This window comes from Sycon ciliatum, chromosome 1 (genome assembly GCF_964019385.1).
Source record: "Sycon ciliatum chromosome 1, ocSycCili1.1, whole genome shotgun sequence".
Lineage (NCBI taxonomy): Eukaryota > Metazoa > Porifera > Calcarea > Leucosolenida > Sycettidae > Sycon > Sycon ciliatum.
The window spans coordinates 42,869,220-42,893,721 of NC_088643.1; the positions used below are offsets into that span (position 1 = coordinate 42,869,220).

The 24,502-nt window shown below is 46.9% G+C and overlaps 1 protein-coding gene across 4 annotated transcripts; it reads left to right on the plus strand.

Annotated features, from left to right (window-relative positions):
* Positions 1-13,699: 13,699 nt before the first annotated feature.
* Positions 13,700-23,479, plus strand: LOC135827161 (uncharacterized). Of its 4 annotated transcripts, XM_065339694.1 has the most exons (4): positions 13,700-13,844; positions 13,950-14,234; positions 18,267-18,329; positions 20,077-23,478. In XM_065339694.1, the coding sequence occupies exons 3-4, from the start codon at positions 18,306-18,308 to the stop codon at positions 22,687-22,689; spliced, it is 2,637 nt and encodes an 878-aa protein (XP_065195766.1). In that variant the 5' UTR covers positions 13,700-13,844; positions 13,950-14,234; positions 18,267-18,305; the 3' UTR covers positions 22,690-23,478. The 4 variants fall into 4 exon arrangements, with proteins under 4 accessions (XP_065195766.1, XP_065195774.1, XP_065195762.1 ...); XM_065339702.1 differs by having other exon boundaries at positions 13,701-14,183; positions 20,077-23,479; XM_065339690.1 differs by having other exon boundaries at positions 13,701-14,234.
* The last annotated feature ends 1,023 nt before the right edge of the window (positions 23,480-24,502 follow it).

Below are 24,502 nucleotides of genomic sequence, written 5' to 3' on the forward strand. Positions count from 1 at the left end.
AACCGGTTGACAATGGGAAAACGCTAAAATTAATAGTCGCTAAAATTACCCGTTCTACAGTATGCCAGCTCGTTGTATGAATGAGTACTTTTCACACTATCCTTTGCCCTCACCAACGGAATGGATGTGAAGAATCTTGGAGAGGCCTGCACTCACCTTCACTGGCAAGAGCAATGTGCACAAACAGATCCCAAAGTAGCTTTTCTACTGCTTTCTGAGTAGTAATTTTACTAATTTACCTGGATTCTGCAGGCAACAGTGTGGATTCCGTGATTTCCGCGAATGATGGCAATTTCTGCGAAAATTGCCGTGGCCACAGAATCACGTTTTTCCAACAAAAATCACGGCTCGCGTGAGACTCGGTTATAATAATTATAGAGGCCGAGTTTTCCGCATCCGTAGGAACGCCCCACCCTTCAAGGACCAAGGCGCAGATGCAGCTCCTACTTGGCTATTCATACTACCAAGAGTACAATTGAACCCCCAGTGGTTATGTACTCTTGATACTACGTAACAATACGCGTCACGTTTTGGAATACGACGTACTGGCAGACGTCATTTTCATGCAGGTGCATTCACATAGGCCAGCACACGCTGCTCGTACAGCTGTGTGTACAGCTTCTTTTGGACACAAACTGCTGGAAACGACAGAACGAAACTCGGTACAGGGGTCTGGATACGTCGTCACGTTTTCGTATCAGTACGATTTTCCCGCCACGTTCCATATTGTCATGGCTATCCGGACGAAAACGTCACGTACGCCACGTTCCGGGCGTAGTGCGAATGGCCCATTATAAAGCGGTGGGAGGTGAGTAGATCAGCTCACCAGCGGATATTACCCTATACATAATTATACGATAAATTGTGCACTCATAACAACAGCAAAAATGAAGAAAGTTGTGTTTAAAGTCAAGTTCCATAACGTTTTCTTGTGACTGTCATCAGTGGAACGCCGTCACATAAAAATGTAATAACTACAACGTTTTTTTTCTGTTCACACAGCACAGCACATCACTCACACTCTTCAAGTAATACACACGCACCATTACATTCATTCACACAGTATCACATTCATCTGCCACTACCTTTCTCACATACACTATATTCACACATTGCAAAGGTGCAAACTTCGCTTTTTGTACTTGTTAGCTGCTGTATTTCTACCTGAAACCATATTAGCTACATGTATATAAGTGTGTGTTTTAGTTATTACATTTTTATGTGACGGCGTTCCACTGATGACAGTCACAAGAAAACGTTATGGAACTTGACTTTCTTCATTTTTGCTGTTGTTATGAGTGCACAATTTATCTTATTTATTGCCATTTTACGACTATTGTCTCCTCGTCGATTGTTTACATAATTATACTCATTCCTTTACTCAAGTTCAAGTTGTTTTGCATGTCAACACATCACACGCGTGTTCTTGTACTATTTTTCACAAGATATTACTGTAGAACGGGTAATTTTAGCGACGTAAAAACCCAGAGACATCATTCACAATTCTCTCGCTGATTAATGCCTCTACGATCACCTTGTGATTATGAGTTATACATACATACATAAAAACCCTAGCGAATTTAGCGATCGACTCATTTTCGCTAAAGCTTCAAGTTGCTAATCCGTTGAGACATTAGTAGTGCACTGGTGATCCGTAAGTAAAATCGCTGCAAATCGCTAAAATAAAACGTCGCTAACCGGTTGACAATGGGAAAACGCTAAAATTAATAGTCGCTAAAATTACCCGTTCTACACTATTTGAAGTCGGATGGTGAGTCAATGTAATTATGGATAAAAAGGAGAAGGACAAAAGAGTTATGACTTTCAAATGTTCATCAACGTAACCAGATCATATGTAGTCAGCGAGTGCGACAAAATGGCACAAAACCGACAAGGAGAACGAAGACATTCAACAACCTGACACATAGCTCCAACACTTCTACGAGGCGCAAACCAACAACCAACAACAACTTTCGGCATTCTTTGTTGCCATGGGACGTGGCTCGTGTTCTTCTTCGCCGTGCTTTCCTTCCCCTCTTGGACCTTTCCTAACCTGAGCCTTCCACGTTGGAAGGTTGTTGGTCTGCACCTTGTAGAAGTGTTGGAGCTAGGTGTCAGGTCGTCACAGTGAATGTCTCAGTACTCCTTGTCAGTTTAGTGCCATTTTGTCGCACTCGCTGACTGTATTATGATCTGGTTACGTTAGTGGACAGTTAGTCATACCTCGTACCATTTTGCCCTTCTCCTTTTTATCCAGGATAAAATTTGGCCTTCCTTATTTCTTCATCACAATAGTCAATAGGTGACATAATTACTACTGTACGGTATTACTCTTACAACCCGTCTAGATGACTGGACAGATACTATTGCTTTCGAATTTTGCAGGGGCTGACATTTTTATAAGTTGTAACTTGGTATACCGTAAAGTCTTGTATAAAAACCGCACTTGAATAGAAGCCGCTCTCGAATAGAAGCCGCAATTTTGGGCCCATCAAATCACACATAAGCCTGGTTTAAGTGTTGACATACATAGAAATAACTGTCTTGTATAGAAGCCTGTCTCATATAGATGCCTGCAAAATTTCACCAAGAAAGCCATAGAAGCTGCTGCTCTTATACAAGACTTTACGGTACTATACCCCGATCATACGAGTCTATCTCTACGTGTAGTGTTATAAAGCACTAGGTACTGGCTCGGCGACTGTTTGCTCAAGCTTCAGGCCAGTGTTTACCCAGCATTTGGAGTATACAATATACTGCACATTGGGAAAACCTTTACGACGGGAAACTTTCGCGATTTTCACCATGCATATAAAATTGCGAAAATGAGCCAGCACGAAGCGGCATAGGACTGTAGGAAAAACTAATGAAATTGAATCCAATCGCAAACATTTCCAGGTGAAGATTAGTCTGTGCTCGCATGTCGCGAACTAAAAGCGCAAACAGTGCCCGTTTTACAATAGTCAAAATCAGCAGAGCTGCAGAAAGCAAACCATCTGCAGAAGCTGCATGTACAAAGTCATCTGTACCCAGTGACTGTCTTGCATGCAGTGCTGCCCGATTTATCCCAGACATAGTGTCAAAAAGTCTACCTCCGTACCACAGCCGATCGGGGAAAAAACTGTCCCATTTCGACAGAAACCCAGAGATTTCCCTACATGACTGTGTCCATCATGAAACAAGCCGTGAGCCAGGGAGTCGGTATTTTACGACTCCCTGCCGTGAGCATTGTGTCATGGTTCAATACATCCATACACAAGGAAATATTGACCATTTACTGGGCATCTGGACATGGCCGGTGAAAACTACATTGTAGTTGGCAGCATGCAGGAGTATCACAAACTAACACTGGATACCTTACCGTTCTAGATGCTGTTAGTAAGTATGGCTTAGTTTGTCGGTGCTAGGTCCGCTGCTTCACTTCAGTGCGTCGTCGTGGTAATACCTGTCTTCCTTGGCCTGACCTGAATGAAGTCGGCACATGTGCTAGCAGGCAGCCAGCCACCGGTGCACCAGCGCGGCCGCCAGCAAATAATTATTTGTCCGTTTTGAGATAACCGTCAGTGGTAAGGGTTAAGGACGTATAACGAGCAGGAGGTACTCCTGCAATGCCTACTGTAGTGGCTACAGACTCAGTCGATGCCACGCTGTACTAACCTGTACTTCTTGCAACAACAGTCAACAGAGCTACGTCGTTGCAACGGCCGCAATGGTCGACTCGTATGGCTAGGCTGTTCAGCGAGACGGCACAGCACTCAGCAGCACAGCACAGAGCTTCAGAAGGAGACATTCCAACACTGCAGGAAACATGAGTGCTGCCACAAAGTCACTCGAATGCCTCCGGGCTAAGGTTGGGCCTCGCTAAAAATAATGCCTGGCTAAATAACTAGGTTGAAAGATGTTGCGACAGCGGCGGCGGTGACTAGTGAAGTCTGCTCCGAACGTCGGAGCTCGCGCTTCCTGCCGACTGACTTGACACTTGACTGACTCACGACTGCGTCTGGAGCACACGAGCTCAGTCAGAGTCCTGTCGAACCTTCCACTCGGAAAACCTGCAAGTGCAAGAAAGCACCACTCCCTGCTCGCAGACTGATCTGTGTTTCGGGCACCCCTCATCAGTTGAGCTTGAGTAGGCTAATGAAATTTTTGCTCCGAGAGCACTATTGCATTATGTATTGCTCTCCGAGACAAAACATCACTACAATGCCAATGGACACCAACTTACAGTGCTAGTGCTAGTGACTATAAGGCCATCATTTTTTATATCTATGTTTCGCGTCGTTCGCACGCATACGTTTTGATTTTTTTCGGAAAAAAATAAAAAATCAATCATGCACAGTTTAGTGTACGATCGTGCGAGTCATCGGTGTTGACTAGTTGCGTACGGCGAAACTGGGATTCAGAAATGGCCTCGAGGCCAGCGTTGGTAAATCGTTTGTTCGGCATCTGCGAGCAGTATTCTATGAGCTTACAACAGACCGCATCGGTCGCCTCAAGCTGAGAGGATACGTCGTTCCGGAGCTCTTTGCACCGCTGCTGAAGGCTGAGTACAATAATCCAGCGAAGCAAGGGCACCAACGGTTGCCTCCTCTGTCCAAAGTGATGCAGGTTTTGTGCTTCGATGTACGATTTTTCTTTCGAATGTACACCATGCACGAGCTATTGAGTATTATGCTTTGTACAGTTCTATACACCTCTGATGAGCCTTTTTATTATTTTGCAACTTTTTATTTTTTTCCACCTCTCGATTATGATTCTGGAAGTTGAACTGACGCGAAACATAGATATAAAAAACTAGCAGCACCACCGGCCAGCGTTGCCTGGCCGAATGTGGCATGCGGGTGAAGCAAGTACATGAACAGCACACGTGCTCAGCACGTGGTGGTGGCCAGACCGCTGAAGTCCTGGTGAGGGAGGTTCTTCATGGTTGGAAGGAGAAGGAGGGACGTCTGTTACGCCTTCGGGAGGCTGGCCAGGGTTGTCCATCACCTGGTGGCGGATGAAGCGGCTCAAAAAATTCATAAACTTACGAACAAAAGTGCGATGCGCGCGCTCTTCACTGCAGATCAGATGCAGAGTGCAGTCAGTGCAGATCTTTTGTATCCTTTTGTTGCAGATGTTTCTATTTGCAGAGAACGGTTCACGTGGTCCGCAGCGCTTGTGCGGCTGCTAGTGCTACCTATGGCCTAGGCTAGGTGGCTACATGATTCGCACGCTTCGCGTGCTCAGTGATTCTGCGCGCGGCTGCGCTACTGCTACTCGTACTGATCGTGTCTGCTACCACCTACACTGTTCGCACGCTTCGCGTGCTCAGCACGTGGTGGTGGCTACACGATTCGCACGCTTCGCGTGCTCAGTGCTTCTGTGGCTGCTTCCGCTAGCTACACGATTCGCACACTTGTCTTTGCCGTTTGCGTGCTCAGTGCTTCTGCGGCCGCTAGCTACACTGTGCTACACTGTTCGCACGCTTCGCGTGCTCAGGGCAGCGTGACACAAAACACACGTCACAGGTGCCTCTTCTTTATAAGGAGCGTGACACACACACACACACACAGACACACGTCACAGGTGCCTCTTCTTTATAAGATGATGGCCTAATACAGTGCTAGTGATAATACAGTGCTAGTGCTAGTGAAGCTCCGCTTCCAGCGCAACAAACACCTGGTACCCATGGTGAGCACCAGGCAGCAGCGTGAGTCAGTGTCGCACATGGAGTTGTGAGAACAGTACGTACAGACGTCGAGGGCCATTTGCCATTCGCAAAGCTGTCACCTCAACCATGTAGACATGTAGTCGCATTCCCGCGCGAGGGACAACACAGTACGAAAGATAATTATTTCCCTTTTTCTTATCACCCCGGCTTGTGCATAAATTCTTCGTTAAATTTATCACCTATACCTAGTTGTAATGGTTACCACCCTAGTGATGTGTTGCGACATGGGCGGTGAGTGAAGAAAGTATCTGCTCCATAATTATTTTGCATGATGACATTATGCAAGCCTGAAAAGCACGTACTCAAAGGGGGGGGGGGGGGGAGGGATTAGCAATGGTATGGCCAGCGAGCAATGCAGGGGAAGTGGTGATTATGACTGTGCTTTTGTTTGAATACTGGAAGATACTGAAGTGCTGTCTGACGAATTTGGGCATATCTCGAGCTTGCCTAACACTGGGAGGAGCCACGTGGAGTAGCAGGAAAAGAAAGGGGAATTTACGAATAGGGTAGACATACACGTAGCTAGGGCAGTATGGTGAGGCGAACGATAATCATTAATCGACTGCAAATGAGCAGGGTACTAGAGTGCTGGTGCAAATGAGCAGGGTACTAGGGTGCTGGTGCAACTGAGCAGGGTACTAGGGTGCTGGTGCAAATGAGCAGGGTACTAGAGTGCTGGTCAAGAAAAATGGAATGAGCCAGGGACTGGGTGCACTTGGAAGCATCAAGATTCAAGGCAGTGTTGCAAAGTGGTAGTGGATACAGCAGCATGCAAGTCTGGATTTGAGACGTAACGATCAGTACGAAGTATTATGCGCAGATACCGTGAGCACGAAGTTTGGCGATGAGGCCCTTGTGCCACACGGTGTCAAAGGACTTGGAGAGGTCAAAGAAACAGATGCAGGGGACCTGCCGCTGGTCTTTTAGAGAGCAGAGGTCTTGAATTATGCGGGACAATTGCAGGGATATGTTGTCGTTACGACGGAAGCCAGATTGTGAGCAGAGGGGTGAAGAAGAGGGGAGATATGGTCATACAAGCGGTCGTACAATATTCTCTTTAGCAGTTTGGAGACACAGGACAGGAGGGAGATTGGTCGGTAATTAGACGGGTTGTTCTTGTCGCCTTTAATTTTGTACACTGGAATGACAGTGGCTGACTTCCATCGTTACCGTCACAGTGACGGGAATATGGCAGAGAGGAGGGATAGGTTAAAAAGAATGGAGAGTGGGCGGGCTGAGGATCTCATTGGTGATCCTATCAGCTCCGGGGGATTTGTTCAGAGGCAGCCTTGCAATATACTAGCTTGTAAACAGTCGATGAGGTAATGATCAGGTAGTGCAATGTAGTTGCTGGTGGAGGAAGGGAGGAAATAGTGGGATTAGGAGCATCAGGGTCAACCTGTACGCCAGCACTGACGAAGTGGCGGTTCAGTAAGTTACCAATGGATGCCGGAGAGGCGCTTGTTGGACCACTGAGGCCCCATCATCTTCGGTTTTTTCACTCTTTATCTTCACCATTTTGTGGGAGGCAGACAGCATCGTTGCCTGTTTCTTTGATGAAGTAAAGTAACAATCGTATACATGTACATGACATGTACACTGTACAGTCATGAATTATGATTGTTGAGAACGGGTTTATTCACAAAACCAATTCCGTGAAAAGGCTGGGTACAGAATCGAGACGAAACTGCATCAACAATCAAGTCATGCTACTCTTGACAATCTTGAATGACGAGATGCCGCAGCCTGGCCTGGCATGCATCTAATTATATTTCTAAAAAACTGTTTCTGATCGATGCGTGTTGGGCATGGCCCATGGGTACCTGTGCTATGTGCGTTGCACAATGCGCACTCAGTGAGTGTGTAATACAGTAGTGTGACTCCACTACTTACTGGTCCTTCATAACCAGATAACAACAAAAGCACTCGACTTCTCGAGTGTAGAGTCTCGCTCTTCTTCGCACGGTATGCCGTATGGTGACACAGCACGTCTTCATCTTCCGGAAGTTTCCACCTGCTCCGACAGAGCTTGATCAGAGTCTAGGCGTCTGGCCCTCTGGGGATAACGACGTGTTTGGACAGGTTAGCCCGGATTGTGAGGAGTGCACTGGTGGAACACTGTCACTTCGTGCCACACCACCATGCGACAATGCGCACGTCGTAGTGGATACTAAGTGACTGTTAGTTAGCCCTTGGCAGATTATGCTCGGTAAATTGCTGAATTATGCTTTCCATTTATGCCCAAATTATGCCAGTGATGGTGCTTCATGTACAGGTATACTATACAGCAGTCCAAACTAATGATATTATGGTGAACTCAGTACAAACAGCCCTTGACGGATTACGCTCAGTAAATTTGTTTGGTTTTTATTATTTTCAGTTCGGTGCCTTGCTGAATTTTGCTTTCCATTTATATGCCCAAATTGTGCCAGTGATTATGCTACAGTATGCTGGAATTATGCCAATGATGGTGCTATTCTGTACACTTGCACTCTTGTTGCACTTTGCAACGTTAGTACAAGGACTCTGGCACCATGGCAGCACGGCTTAGAAGGGGTAACATTTACCAGGTTATTTCCTGCAAGATACAGACAGTACATGTATGCCTGGAGCGCTAATCTTCAGCCAGCATCGTAAGGGAATGCTGACCACGGTCTGATCTCAGAAGTCCTTTTATGCCAGGGCATAATTTTTAGACAAAATCCGAAGATTATGCCGGAAATTATGCCAACATAATCCGCCAAGGGCTAGTGACTGTACTTGCTTTTTTACAGCTAGACTCAACACGACTTATCACACAGCATGGGGCTGTGTTCCCAAAAATTAAGTTGAAGAAAATGGGCAAAACAAATAGGATACAAACAAGAACACGATAACTTTATAAAGCAACAAACGCACAGGAGGGAAGCGAGAAATGGCAATTAATCTCGCGAGATGTGGGCTTCCGACAGTGCCAGAGTGTAGGATACCTCATTAGCAGCAGCACGATGCCTAACACGAGAACAACGCAAACAAGAAATGCAAGAACGCAGCAGAGCAAACGAAACCCTGCACCGAATGAAAGCGATGGCATGGCTGTAAGGCTCGGATTGTTTTTCTGAGCGCAGGCTTGCTGTAGGTCTACGCTTGTACGAAGCCGCCGCCGCACGACTGAAGCCTCACCGCCGGAACAAATGGCACCTGCTCGACGTACCTCACGCGCTCTCCACCGCCATAATAACGCAATTTCTTTTCATTCTCATGATTTCGATAGACAGGGGAAAGAGGTGCAGCATTTTAAGGTGCGCTCAAAACGGCTGCCCCACAATCCACCGCTAGTGTCTAGTGACTGTACTACACGTACATGCACAAACTACAGTGTGATTACTAGTATCAGGGAGTCGTATTAAAATGCCATATTTTACGACTCCCTGATACTAGTGATGATGCTGAAGATGATGTTTGTTGCTATGATTATGCTATGGCGTAGAATAGATCGAATCTATTGACCCATACTAGCACTGTCTGTATCCTGCAGAGCTGGAGCACTATTCTCGTGCTTCCACTGTTCCAGTGTTCAGTTCAAGTGACCAAGAGAATACATATTATAAGCTCCCAGGGAGCTTATAATAATTATTACATGTATAGTCTTGGTAATACTACATTCTAGTAGATATTAGAATGTAGTGATTACCAAGACTCAAGAGTATAAAAATTATTATGATTGGTTGAGATGGAGGATTTATGGCTATTTAAATAGTAATACTAGTAGTAATACAATCATGTACATACAATCTAACTGTTACATGTACCTGAGTGAAAACCGAGGCGAAGCCGAGTCAGGTGCGAGATAACTGGCACTCTGGTGACAGGTTGTAATAGCAACCCAAGCCCAAGGCTGAGCGTATGATTGAATTGTTGCGCACGTGTGCCTTCCAGGCATTGCAATGCGGGAATTAATGAACATTAACCTGTCAGCTGCATCCATTCGTGTCTATCAAGTACTCTAGGGTCGATATTGGTCGATGAGGATAATGACAGCTAGTTGTCCAGCTGGAAAGCTCTAGATCTCTAGCTCCTCGCAGCCTGACACTGTCTTGTTCGAGGTGTTGACAAGTGAATTGGGCGTGTGTGCACCAGTGATGCCCTGAGGATATCAGTCCGCCTTGCTTACTGTCAAGTGGGATCGTGCAGGAGTCTAGGGCAGCTACGACTACAATGTAGTAGAGTACATGTGTGATGTACTAGTAGTAGTAGGTGTGCCCGTGCGTTTGTGACCAGATCATGGCCAAGGTCACAACATGTGTCACGGACAGTTTAGGCTAAGACTACCAGACGTACAAAACCATCGGGTTGGTCACCCTGGCCATGCGCCATGGGAGCCTCTACCGGCGAGCGTCTGTCAAACACTGTCTTTGCACGAACACAATCAAAGTCATTGGGAGAACTAACATACAAACTAACCAAAACATGGCAAAAGTGTGAACGTGATACTGTCGAAGATTTGGGCCAATCTCAACAAATGTATTCAATAATTGCCCTCGGAATGGTAAGCCAATGTAATCGGGGATAAAATGAAGGACAAACATGATACGAGTTATGACAAGCCGCCCACCAAAGAAACCATGTCATATCCAGTTAGCGAGTGCGACAACAAGGCATGATTTCATAAAGCTGACAGGGAGTACTGAGACATTCAACGACCCCATACCTGCGCTTGTACATGATTGTACAATTATTATTACTAGAACAGTTCAACAACAAAACTACCAAGATTGTATAAATACATGTATGTACACCCAATACTTACCATAATAATTATTATATCTCCAATCAGGGGACTCTCTGGCTCCACTACGTCTACGAGGTTCAAACCAACAACTTACTTTCCAACTAACGTGTTACTTGGAAGGCTCAGGTTAGGAAAGGTCCAATGAGGGAAGGAAAGTGCAACGTCCCACACTTACTATGATACGGAATGTTACTGGATGATGACGAAACTGGTAAGACTATTGGGCAAACCGGCCTATCTAACAACAACTCGACGACGCAAAGCAACAGACCACCCAACTTGGGAGGCTCAAGTTTATGTACATTTACCTGTATTGTACATAGAAAGTGGAAGCTAAGCGAAGACGAACTATGACAAGCCGAAACGATAATGTAACCTTGTGCTCTCACATTAGCGCAACTTTAACCGCGCGCCACACATTAGCGCCTCCATCTACACACCGGAGGGATTTATTTTTTCCATTGGCTCTCAGAGACAGAGTACAGTACCTACTATCAAGAGTGCATACACCCATGTTACTATAGCATCTGTGACATTACAAGGAGGACATTTTCCTGTAGCTAACCAGCGGAGAGGGCTCAACACAATAACGTGGAGCACTATTACACACACAAGGTACAACGGAGGCCTACAGAGTTCGCCGCAACCCGGAGTGTCCTGCACAATGCACTCAAGTCGCCTGATGATTGTATTGTGCGGGAGATTCGGACTCGCGGCGAACACAGTCTGCAGGCCTCCTTTTATTTGTGTCTTTTGTGTGTAACTCCCATGACCATGTTATGTACTCTTGCTACAGTATCAAGAGAGGTCTCTAATCGCGCTACACTGTAGTACCGTCTTGGTTCTGATGGGCTCCAGCTCCATCCAAACGCGGTGGCCAAGTAATAGTAGCAGCAGCTGCATGAATCAGCTTCCTTCAACTTTCAAGAAACTTCGATATAAAATTCATATCATGGTGTCACACTGTACTATATATAATCAAGGTAGATTAGAAGATGATCTCCTAAAATGCAACGCATGCTTCCTTTCAGAAACGGCAGCCGCCTACAGCTGCAAATCCGCAGTCATTCTTGTCAGACGCTCCACGTGCCTATTGCAGTGTACATGTAGGTCCTGATAGACAAACTGCAAATCTAATACTAAAATACCGGTAATCTAATTACATGGCATTCATGGAATACAATGTACATGTACATATCGATCTAGTAATAATCAGGGAGTAGTATAAGGGTTTATGCGACTCCCTGGTACCTGGTAATATGTGGAGGGTGATGACTGGCATGTTCTGGGTTACGCAATCACATCCAACTCCAGAAACTCTAGAAGCATACCTGGCACAAGACTGACAGCTTCGCACTGGGAGTCGCGGACTACCATGGATCATGGACTTCAGTCAACCTCTTTAGAACGACAGTTTCTCTTGCACGAGGGCTGCTATTCGCAAGGTCGACTGTACCAACAAACTTTGGTAAACAAACCAAAATGTAGCTTACTGAAGTACTAAGCCACACCCAGAAATGACGTGTGCAATAGCCATTCCAAGGAAGAAAAGGTATCGATGACCGAGTCCCAGCGGTACCAGGTACCGGCCAATACAGGATTCCTAACATCTACAGTCAGGTACATGTACATTATATGAATATTTCAGCTTTTTATTTGAACAGGCGGCGAGGTGACAAAAGTTTTAGGATGGCAATAAACAGAATCAGCTGAAGCGTCATGTCACTTTCTCTAAAATACATGTACATGTACATGTATGTCCGTGACATCTCCGATAATAAATTTAAATAAAACCTTCGTAACATGACGCTTCAGCATGGATGCAGCTAAATGGGGTCGTTTTCGGCATTTGTGCCAGTGGTTGTGAGACTTACCCACTCACCCCCACCGTTGGGCGCTGCATCTGCCGCTAGGGTTTATCGGGTGTTAACGGCCGTCGTGAGTTCCCTTCGGGAACGGATACGATAATTTTTTTTATTTTATTTCAGGCACTGTTACATACTGTGGTAGTGCCATTACAATTTGGGTACAATGTCATGTGCAAATGAGAATGGCGTAACTCCGCTGTAGCCTAGGCATGATGCGAACTTTCAGCGCACACAGCCGCACCAAGTCCTTGGCTACACAACAGAAAAGGAAAAAAACGGGAAAGAAAACCCTCCCCAAATCCTTCAAAATGCTCTCCAGATATTCGCCTAAGAGGTCATTTTCAGGGATAATGTGACTTCTGTGATGCCCTCTTGCGCGAAAATATGGAAAGCATTTGAAGAGATTTGGAGCTGAGGTGTTTTTTTATTTTTATTTGGTTTGTGTAGCCAAGGGCTGTGTGCGTTGAAAGAATGGGTAATCCCAGTACCTATTTCGGCCCCAGGGCGAGGGGATCCGGGAGTATGTACTCTTGGTTTAATTAAACTGGGACGTAAACCACAACATGTGACAGAATAGACCATACAAATAATAATTACAATATCTACACAAGACTCTCGGTAGTAGACCACGCTTCACGCTTTTGCTCAGCCATCATTTTAATTGTCCTGTACTTGGAGTCGAGTCTACATGACTGCAAACCATGTGCTCTCAGCAAGGAGAGGAGGTAAAGACTTTCCTTTTACTTAGTAACAAAAACGGAAAGTTTCTGTTCACGACCATCTTTCACTAGGAATTGAGGCGGCGAAAGAGCTCTGCTCAGGCACTGGCAGCTACGGTGGCAGGCCAGGTCGCCAAGGTCGCTACATACATGTATACAGTCATCATGTAGATCTACATGACCATGATGACTGTACATGACTTGTACACGTCGTGTAGAATCTACCCATATCCATGCATCATGGCATGGTGTAGACCTACGGGCGGTGTCCGTGACTTCTGGCCCTGGCTGTAACCACTACTGGCACTACAGTCTTTACTTCAGAAAAATGTCGATCGACTGTGATCGACATAATCTGACCCATAATAAAGGCTGGTGGTAGATCTACATGACATACCGGTAATCATTAGTTGAATACAGACAGTACAAGCATGTACTGTCTACGAGTACAATAGCTCATAGTCATAGACATAACTAATAATTACTTTGCTATGCAGGCCCCGGATCTCCGGCAGCTCGACATGCTGCGCACTGTGGCTTCATCAATCACGACCAAGTACATGACTGTCACGTCCTCCCTGCACACCTGCCCTGGACCCTCGCCCGATACAAGCGGTATAAAAGAGCCAGCAGACTCCTGATTTTCCCCTGCACTATGATGATCAACTGAGACTCTGAGTGAGAGTTTCCAAGGGCTAGCAGTGCCGTGGATACTGACCTCAGTCTCCTTACTTATGACCTTAGCCGTAGGCTACCCGCAACACCAGACAGTTGTAAGAGAAAGCACGCAGATGCAGTTGTAGACCTCGGTACCCTATTCGAAACGAACGCTGACCTTCTGATGTTCTGTGACTTTGCCACATCTTGCTTTGCTGTAGTTTAGTAGAAACGAAAAGCAGCGTCCAACAGCTGGCCCGTGTATTGACTAGATCAGATAGATTGCCAGCGATTTGTCCAGTTTTTACATTGAGTCGCAAGTCTGCACCCGCATTTATCATCACCATCTTCATCGCTGCTGGTTCAGTGGCTGAGCAGCGCACAGCACTGAGGCGGGGCCGGCTGCTCGTCTGATTAGACGAAACGTTACTTGACGGACGTTCGTCCCAGCTGAGGCAAGTTGGTTCAGATAGGTGCGCGTGAAACGTCTAGCCACCGCAATCCAGGTAGGCAGAGATCAAGATCTCGCTCCTTTCTCTTGGCCTTAGGATTGCGGACATTTCCGTTTTGCCAGCCAAAACCATGCCGTTAGTCATGCTTTCTGGAGCTAATTTTGTTGACCGGAGAGAGGGGAAAATGCAGCAGCAGTGCGTGTATGTTCTGCATGGTAGCATATCATGCAGTTGTGCCTTTCAAAGTGTGGGGTTTGATGACCTCCTGACGCTCGTGCTCCATTGTATGTCGCAGCAACTCCAGCATCGAAGTCCAAGAGTGAAAGTACTTCGTGAATGTGTTCTGCAATTTCGGCCAAATGATCAATCTTCAGGAGTACAAAGCTAGTTTGTAGTGGATGATTGTGGGCAACCATTTCTCCGGTTGACTCAAAATAGCAAATGGGGCGTGCGAGGGACGAGTGTCACGGTCGCAGCATACACTGCGGCACATGTATGTTCCGGGAGTCAAACTAGTTTTCCTTTTGTAGCAGGATATCCTGACCTATGTCTGACCAGGGGGTGGAGGATATGCACAGCCAACAAGAGAAGTAAAGTGTGTACATTATTACAGTGACTGGAGCAGTAGAGGCGTGTAACGACAAGTGAAAAGCTGTCCTCGCTTGCGACCTGCGACCTCCAAAAACTTGACCCAAAAGCTATTTGCACTGTTGGCGGATTTGTTATTGATTCTGATACCGCTCGCAGGTAGAGAGTGCACTAAAACTACCGACACTAGCTCTGCACGTCTACGTGCGCTATCGCTGGGCAAGTCACACTCAAACTCACAGTGAAGACCTGACGCAGTGAGCATGGTGAGGGGCCAGAGAAAAAAATGTTCGTGGTTGACGCAGATCTACCTGCAAGACTGCATGCACTGCTTGAATGCATTCATGCCGGATCGCGGACTCGACTGCATGCACGCGCACTGTTGATCTGATCTGCATGCATCTGATCTGACATGTTCAACACGAGCACGAAGCGTGCATTGACCTTTTCTGCATGGCCGCATGCCCTCGCACATCAATGGAAATATCGCGTGATCCCTAACTTCGTTTCAAGAGGCACGTGCCTCTTTGCTTATCACTACAAAGACGTCATGCCTATGCTAGCAGTATGCTCGATCTACCTACTAATAGTAATACTAATATTACTGTACTAGCAGTACCTGTCACTGACACTGAGTCTGTGTCAACGGACCCAGATAGGCAACGGCGGATTATGCTCGCGAAATCAAGGAATTATGCTTTCATGGATTCTCGCATTATGCTCGTCAAATCCTCATATTATGCTTTGGCACCCGGGGATATATATTCACTTTGTTGTACTTATGGAACCTCAAAGTGCGGGAAATTGTGCCTTTTTTCATACTTGCAAGTTGCAAGTGGCCATAAGTACAAGAAAATACATGTACATGAGTATCCCCATACCAAGGGCAAGGTGTCCATGCATGTAAGAGGTCAACATGGAAAAGAGAAAACAATACTTCTTCTATTCATAACTTGATTTCTTTTGTACTTCAGTACAAATATTATTTCATTGCTTAATTAGTTTGAGTTACCTTTAAAAATTATCATGTTCAACTGTCTTCGTAATCATCATACTCGTCCATCCGATGTCACCATGGGCCTCACCCTGCGAATAATCAGCTCATCTCTCCCTAGCTCCACGTCTCCTTCCATCATGACCGAACATCATCTATACATCCTGTTTCGCAAAGATCAAACATTCTCCTCCCAACGTCTCTACAGTTTAGCTTCAGTATCTCCCCTCTTATTGCGACACCAGCAACATCTTTGCATCCTTGTACACATGATCTTATTAGACCTGGCTCCCAAACACTTTGCTAAGTATAACTGGTTTGTGTCCACCAGATCAATTCACTCGCATCTTCTGCTACATGTACTGTGTCAGTGTGAGAAAGAACTTTGAAGAAGACGAGTTCGAGCATACAATAATGTATTGCCATGATTTCTACCCTGCTTTTCATTGAAAACACTATCTGCATGACCTCCAAACCCCTTGCCATGCAGACCACCAGCACTGATCAGGTGCATTGTACACAATGGTATAGCCTATATACTAGAACTGTGCTATATTCGTGTAGTTATGCTCCTACCTCCGAGAGGATGCCAAATTATGCTCCAAATTTTCAACCATCAAATTATGCCAATAATTATGCCGGCATAATCCGCCGGTGCCTAGACCCAGACAACAAAATGAACAATGTAGTACATGACTACTTCGAACTCGAAGTATAAAATAATTAATTAATAAGAGGTAGAACTGCTGCTGCAAAAACGGGTTTATTCAATCAATACGACATGGAAAGAAGGAAGAACACCAAAGATACAAGAGATGAAACTCGCCCATGAAATCAAAAAGAATATTTGAAATAGTCTAATCCAATGAAACTCTAGAAGTCTAGAAGTCTAGAACTGCTGCTACTACTCAGTCTACTATTTCAAAGTACTACTAGTATGTCACGTACACATACATACAGCATGTTACCAAGACTTTTGCAGGAAACCAAGTCCAAGGCCAAGGGGGAGAGTAAGCGGCAAAGACTGAGAATGGAAGGACAGGTTGTTGTTACCTCCTGTACTACTAGGGCAAAGACTGAGAATGGAAGGACAGGTTGTTGTTACCTCCCGGTGTACTTCTACAGTACTAGGCTGTAGCCTTCTGATTGAGTACTGACCTGGGAAGTTGGTCTCTGCTGTGACTGATCAGTCCTGCCCCCTCCCCTGTTCACCCGGCACAACTAGCACAGCAACAGGAGCACATACTGAATATCTCAAACGTTTAGGATTTGATTGACAAATACATTGTATTGTGATTTTTAAATCACACTGAGTTAAAACTCCATACTTCAGGAGTAATTAGTCACATCACGGGTGAGGTACTTGTGAGTTGTAACACGCCATGGGCCATGGCTGTGGATCTTGTGATAGCTGTGCACCATGGCATGGGCCAAGTCTATTGTGACATTGTGGCATCAGTGTTACATGGAAGTTACTCTGTTTCACCATGTATCACATCCACTGCTATGTCTAGCACCAGCAGAAGAACATGAGCATCGCACACTGCTGGAGTCACTCCTGTTCTAATTCTGTCAAACTTGTCAGCACACGGCGCACCAAAACATGCGACAACCTGTCAGCATACATGTACATATGTGCTATTGTGCTAAGTCAATGCGTGCTAGCATGCTAGTCGGGCATGAAGTGTGTAGCTTTGTATCCAGATCCATACCACCATCACCAAAGGTTACCACCCGCACACTGAGACACAGAAACATGAACCCACTGTGTTGAGCACAGACAGTAGCACACCTTTCTTTGTTTGTGATTGGTGGTGTGAAATGTAAACATGCTGCCACAATCATCAGTGCCGGCTGGTAACTAGTTACTGCACGATCCTGGCAGTCGGATGATGTGGCCACAATAAATTCCATCCAATCAATCTGCAAGAACGCACACCCTGGTAAAGTAAAAGTTGAGGTAGTGGAAAGAATGTATGGGAATGAGGCCTTGCTGAAAGGAGCTAGATTACTAGAGATCCAGTCTGGGCTGTCTTGGTGTACTTGAAGAAGAGTGGCAGCATCAGCTCAAGTGCACTGGATGGCAAAGTAAGTGCGGCAGCTACATGTATATACGCAGAGAGGACAATCCAGATCATACAAAACGGCTACAACTGTAAGCTTGGAAGAGGAGGATTACAGCAGGAAAGGGGCGGCCATACCACCTACATTGTGACCTGTAGCAGCTAGCTGATGCAAGCCGGTAAGCGAAGCTTCAACTGCTGCCCGGGAAGCAATCAGTCAAGGGATTGAATGGTACTGAAAGGAAGAAACTACTAGTAGCAAGCCCGGCATGCTGACATACTGTTGACATACTGGTACACTAGTTTCACGGCTAGTGACAGTGCCATTGAGCTGTACGCCACAATTAGACGCGGTGTGGTATGTGGTACTGAAAGAGCATTCTCGAAGCAATAGCATTGAAGTGTTGCTGGTGGATCTTCTGATTATTTGTCCTTACCCAGGTTGCAGTTGTTGCGCAGAAGTACAGTGATTTGACGAGGATGGCATCCACCAGGGCAGTCAATGTGAGTCACACACTCAGCGTAGTTGCAATAACAAGCATGGTGACCCATGGCCACTACTAAGTTACAACTAGTAACACTGTTCTACATAGATCAGCTCGGGGGGGGGGGGGGCTGCAGAGTCTTACACTACACTGCATGTACCCAAGATACTGCTGGGTAGGTTTAGCCTATACGCTTTAGGATTGGGAGAAAACGGCATTGCCTTGTAGATACCTTGTCTTGCAGATGTACTCATCTTAGCATTCCATGACATGCCGGCAAGGTTCTAAGATTGGGCCAAAATGTAGCTTTTAATACCCGTGGCGCCTAGGTCTTAGAATATACCTAGGACTAGGTTCTCCACCAACATGTGGCTGATGATGATGCTGATGATGATGCTGATGGTGATGCTGATGGTGATGCTGATGACTTTTGTATTGACTTTGGTGTAAACACTTACTCAGCAGCCTTTTAACTGTTTGCACTAGAAGCAGCACACCCTTGGTCTTGAGAGGGTCCACTCAATGTTTTAAAAGTGGTTGCATGAAAGCGAGTGTCATACCATTCTAGCCATTGCCTCCCATGGCCCAGGGCAGACAGAAGCTGCCACCCGCGCAGCAAAGATGCAGTGTATACTACATTCCAGTGTGAGAGCTGACCGTTGAAAGATCTTACCAGTACAGTGGACTGATGACGGGGTACACATAGTCAGACTTGATTGGGTGTGAGCAGATTGGGCACTGTGATCCCCCCCCCCCCCCCCACAGATCATCCTTGGTGAAAAGAACGCCTTCAGAACAATGCGGGGTTCTGGTAATGCTAACTCACTCTCACATCTGCCCAACCACTCGCCTATTTCCCCCTAGTTTCCCTTCTTTGCCTGGCGGTGGGGGGGGGACAGGGCAATGTCTGGATAGAAAGGCCATAATCATTATGTTGTAATACTGGCTGTTGTTGTGTCAGACCTAAGAATAGGAATACATGTATCAGTTTTCATTGTCCTCACCTGTCATGCGGATATCTCTTCTCCAAAAAGACCAAAGTAACCAAAATTGTACATACATAAAAGTATGCTTAAGAGGGTGAAGGTGGAAACGTATGGAAAGGAGAGGTGCTCTGGTCAGTTTGATTTACAAAGCGGTTTGTGTGTGTATGTGTTTGTGCTTGCCGTGTGTGTGTTTGTGCACGCGCATTTCTGTGCGTTGTACTGGTGCATGTGTGTCGTTTTGGCGGTGCGTGTGTGTTGTACCTTATGTTCTGGTCTCGCCCCAGGGGTGGTTGGGGGATCCTTGTGTCCTCCAGTGGGGAGGGGTGGGTGGGGGTGATGGGAACAGAGAAGCATCCAAAAAGCCCCTAGTAGGGGATCTCAGCTCTCGGCAACTCCTCCAGGCTGCAGCGATATACCACTGGGTAGCTGTATGTGATATCACAGTACGGCAGAATGGGCCCCATTACATCAAGAAAGTGCACTAGCAATGGCAGGGATCTCAACTGCTTCTGTCGACCTGTGAACCGGACCAACTGAAGCAAGCAGAAGCGCCTCTGTCAAGCATCGCGAGTAGCAGCTATCTTGGGACTGACTCACTGTTGGCAAGACTGCGCCGCACAACGGCGAAAATGGCAGTCTTGACTTGAATGTCTCGTCTTCTGCCCCCTGCTGTCTGGTGTGCATGTGAGCGTGGGTGTGTGTGCGCGTGTGCTTGTTTGTTCCGTGTGTTCCCTCTTTGTGTGCGTGTGTGTGCTACTTCTTCTTATTACATGTTTGAAGGGAGCAAGCAATGGTGTCAGCAACGGCCACGGTACCAACGGCACACAGACGGCACACTGCGGTCCGCCGGTAAAGAAACAGACTGGAAGTCGCAACCCTAACCTCGGTCTTCACTCGGCTGGCGTGGTTCTCAACGGCAACGGTGGCAGCAGTACGAGCAGCACCGGCAGCAGCAGCACAGGGCCAGTGTCACCGACATCGCCGTTCGATCCGGAATGCCAACCGAGCTGGATGCGCAACTGCCGGGGAAATGATTCCGAACTGTTTGGTGAACGCCAGGACAGCTGGTGGTCCGGGGTCAAGCCAGTACCAGGCGTACCCGGGGTGCGCAGCGATGGCACAGTGTTCTCACTGCCGCAAGCCAACGCAGCAACATTCTCACGCCAGCAGATTCTCGAGTACTTCCAGAACACGTGGATGCTGACAGAGACGCTGTTTTCATCCCTGCAGGGTGAAGAAGCGTTCTACCGACCACCGTATCACAACTTGCGGCACCCGATGATCTTCTACTACGCTCATCCAGCCTCGTTGTATGTGAACAAGTTCCGTGTAGCTGGCTTGTTGAAAGAAGCAGTCAATGCTGAGTATGAAGTGATCTTTGAGACAGGCGTGGATGAGATGAGCTGGGACGACATGGACAAGAACGAGATGCAGTGGCCGTCCGTCCAGGACACCATGGAATACCGCAAGACGGTCTACAATATCATCGTGGACCTCATCAAGAGCCACCCTGCACTGGACGACTCACAGCGGCCATTCAACCAGGACAAGCCAGCCTGGGCCATATTCATGGGCTTCGAGCATGAACGCATCCACTTTGAGACATCATCGGTGCTCATTCGAGAGCTGCCAGTCAGTGTGCTGAAGCAACCAGTGCAGTGGCCTGCGTATCATCCTAGCGTGCTAAAGAACAGCTCCGACACACCGACTCCTGGCAAGGATTACCAACCAGCGGAGATGATCCCGGTGTCGAGTACGAGCATCAGTATTCACAAGCCTGATGATTTCCCGAGTTTTGGCTGGGACAATGAGTACGGGCGTCGGGACTTCACCGTGGAGCCGTTCAAGTCCGGAAACACACTCTGCACTAACGGCGAGTTCTGGGAGTTTGTTCGCAGCGGCGGCTACTTTGACCAGTCGGTGTGGACGGACGACGGCTGGGCATGGCGTACATACCGCAATGTCAAGTTCCCCACCTTCTGGGTGCCTCACGGTCCGACGGGGCTGCATCACTATCACCTCCGGCTGATTTTCGACATTCTACCGATGCCCTGGGATTGGCCGGTATCCGTCAACTATTACGAAGCCAAGGCGTATGCTAACTGGCTGTGTAAGAAGAGAAACCTGCCTGCCGGTAACATCCGCCTGCCTGCTGAGCAGGAGATGTACGCCATCTCCGACCTTGGTGGATCCAACGATGACCCAGTAGTGAATGCTGGTGGTGACACCATCGCTGACAAATTCTCCGTCAACGGGCAACTAGCCTACGGCTCTGAGAGTCCCGTGCAAGCCATGAAATCCAATTCAAAGGGTTTCTATGACACACTGGGCAACGTGTGGGAGTGGGGCGAAGGATACTTCTGCGCCCTACCAGGTTTCAAAATTCATCCGTACTATGAAGATTTCAGCACGCCCTGCTTCGATGGTCAACACTCTGTCTTCCAGAATGGATCGTTTGCATCTACCGGAAATCTGCTAAGTCGCCATGCACGCTATCACTTCCGTTCCCACTTCTACCAATTTTCGGGTTTTCGACTTGTTGAGGCCAAGCACCTGGAGACTAGCGATATGGATGCACCTCCACCGTACGTCGGTGGAAAGCCATGGGCAACGAAGAAGCCAAAGCAAGGCCACGCACTGTACGAGACGTCTTGCTATATCCATGAGTACCTGAGTCTGCACTTTGCCGAGCCCGCCGACTTGTTTCCTCACGATGGAATCGTGCTGCCAGGTGCAACGGAAAGCTGGCCGAAGAGATGTTCCGAGTTGAGTTTCAAGTACTGCCCGCAAGGAGGCCGTGCTCTTGATCTGGGTTGTGCTGTGGGGCGCGCTTCATTTGAGCTGGCTCGCAAGTTCGACGAAGTGATTGGTATCGATTTTAGCGCTGCTTTCGTTGAAACTTGCCAGAAGCTGCAGAAGCACGGCAAGCTACCGTACACTCAAAAAGTGGAAGGCAACATCCGATCGAGCCACGAGGCCGTAGTTGATCCGAACATCAATCGCAACCGCTGCAAGTTTGAAGAGGGTGACGCCTGTGCACTGCGGGATGACCTTGGTGACTTTGACGCCGTCCTGATGCTGAATCTGCTGTGCCGACTGCCCAAGCCACAGGTTCTCCTGGAGCGGCTCGTAACTCTGGTCAGGCCTGGTGGCATTGCTATCTTCACATCACCGTGCACGTGGATGGATGATTTCACACCACAGAGTCAATGGCTGGGTGGATACCAGGATGAGAGTACCCAGGTGGACGTGCGTGCCAGCAGCACCATCACCAAGGTGCTGGGTGACAACTTTGAGCTCCTCTACGAAGCCAGCCTTCCGTTGGTGATCCGAGAGCACTATCGCAAGTACCAGCTTATCATGCCGCACGTGGCCGTGTACCGCAGGAAGTAAGCCGAGCGCCAGTCATTGCTATCTCCACCATACCAGCTATCCCTTCCGATCTACACTCTCATCGAGTTCAATTCATAGAGAAAGTGGTTTGTTGCATTGTTGCATTTGTTGCTGCTGCTGCTGCTGTTATTGCAAACACTCTGCTTGTTTTTTTGTTGGTTATTTAGCATAAGAAAGGTCAACTGCATGTGTTAGGTAAGCACAGAGGCCTACATGTAGATGATAATCTATAGATAAGTCTGCATAATGTACTACCGGTATTATGCCAGGATGCCACAGTGTACACGCAGTGCAAAGAACACATCCAGAGCTACTAATACGATCACCACCACCGTCACGTCACCACCTTCAGTTCACACCCATTCACAGCTTGCATGATTTCGGAAGATGCCATCTCCCCGGCCGGTTTTTTGTTTTTCTTCTCCGTGTTGTAGTATGATGGCCTTGTGCCATTGTGTGTGTGTGTGTGTGTGCATGACACAGTGTCGCTGTTCACTGCATGCATTATCGTGCTATGACATCAACTTCTCCCCAAACCTGTGTCCTAACACCATCATGGACTTTCCTTCTGTTCTCTGACTGATCACATAATGATAAATTGATAATATTTTCCACTTCCTCTCCTGCAATCAGGCTTCTTCCTTGCACTGGAGATCCATCTTTATTGCATTCCACCCTCCGCGCATGCATTGCTGGACGCTGTATGCGCTTTGCACACTCTCACTGTTCAAACTCCGCAACCCATCCAAGAACGTGCGTGCACAAAACCGTGGGTGTGTGTGTGTGTGTGTGTGTGTGTGTGTGTGTGTGTGTGTGTGTGTGTGTGTGTGTGTGTGTGTGTGTGTGTGACAGGGTAATAATTGATGAAGATATTTAAAAATGAACTCAGATGGCGAGCCAATAGTACTCATGTATAAAAGGAAGCACAAATTGTTACGAGTTATGACCAGCGGTCCACAATGTTAAAAGGAGACATTCTGACACCTAGCTCCAACACATGTACGAAGCGCAAACCTACAACCTTCCAACTTGGCAGTTTCAGGTACGGAAATGGCCGAAGAGGGAAAGGAAAGTGCAACGAAGCTGCGCACGAGCTATGTCCCACGGCAATAAAGAATGCTGAATGCTACAATAATTATGATGACACATTGGACCTTTCCATACCTATACCTTCCTAGTTAGAAGGCTGTTGGTTCACAATTCGTAGATATTGGGAGCTAGATGTCAGGTTGTTGAATGTCTCAGTACTCCCTGTCAGTTTGGTGCCTTGTTGTCACACGATCTTGCAGTCTTCAGGCATATCCGCACATACCATAATATGAGGTCTTACAAAAAGAATAGAATGGGATACGGAGCTTGGGTTGGCTGTGACTCAGAGTTTCACGCCTGTGGCGATCATCAGACAGCAATGAATACAAAAACTCAATGAATGTTCTTGATATAGTGTGGTAAGGTGCTAGTGGAATCAGAGAATTTAAGCGCAAATAAGGTCAAGCGGTGATTCTATTCATGTACTTACAGCCTCAACAGAAATGTCACTTGTTAAAACGTTAGATTTGCTCCCTCACTAAATTTACAGGTCTAACAGTATAATCTGGTTACATTGGTAGACCGCTAGTCATAACTCGTAACATGTTGGCCTTCCCCCTTATACATAAGGGGAAGTCCGTAAGTATTGATCTCTTACACAAAACAAAAGCGTTTCGATTTTGGGTGGGTGGGTGAGTCGAGGAAAGTTTCGTTTTTGGTTAAATATATAGGTTTGCTGACACATCACTCCATCGTAGCTGTCAAGTCAATATAGTTTCGTTTA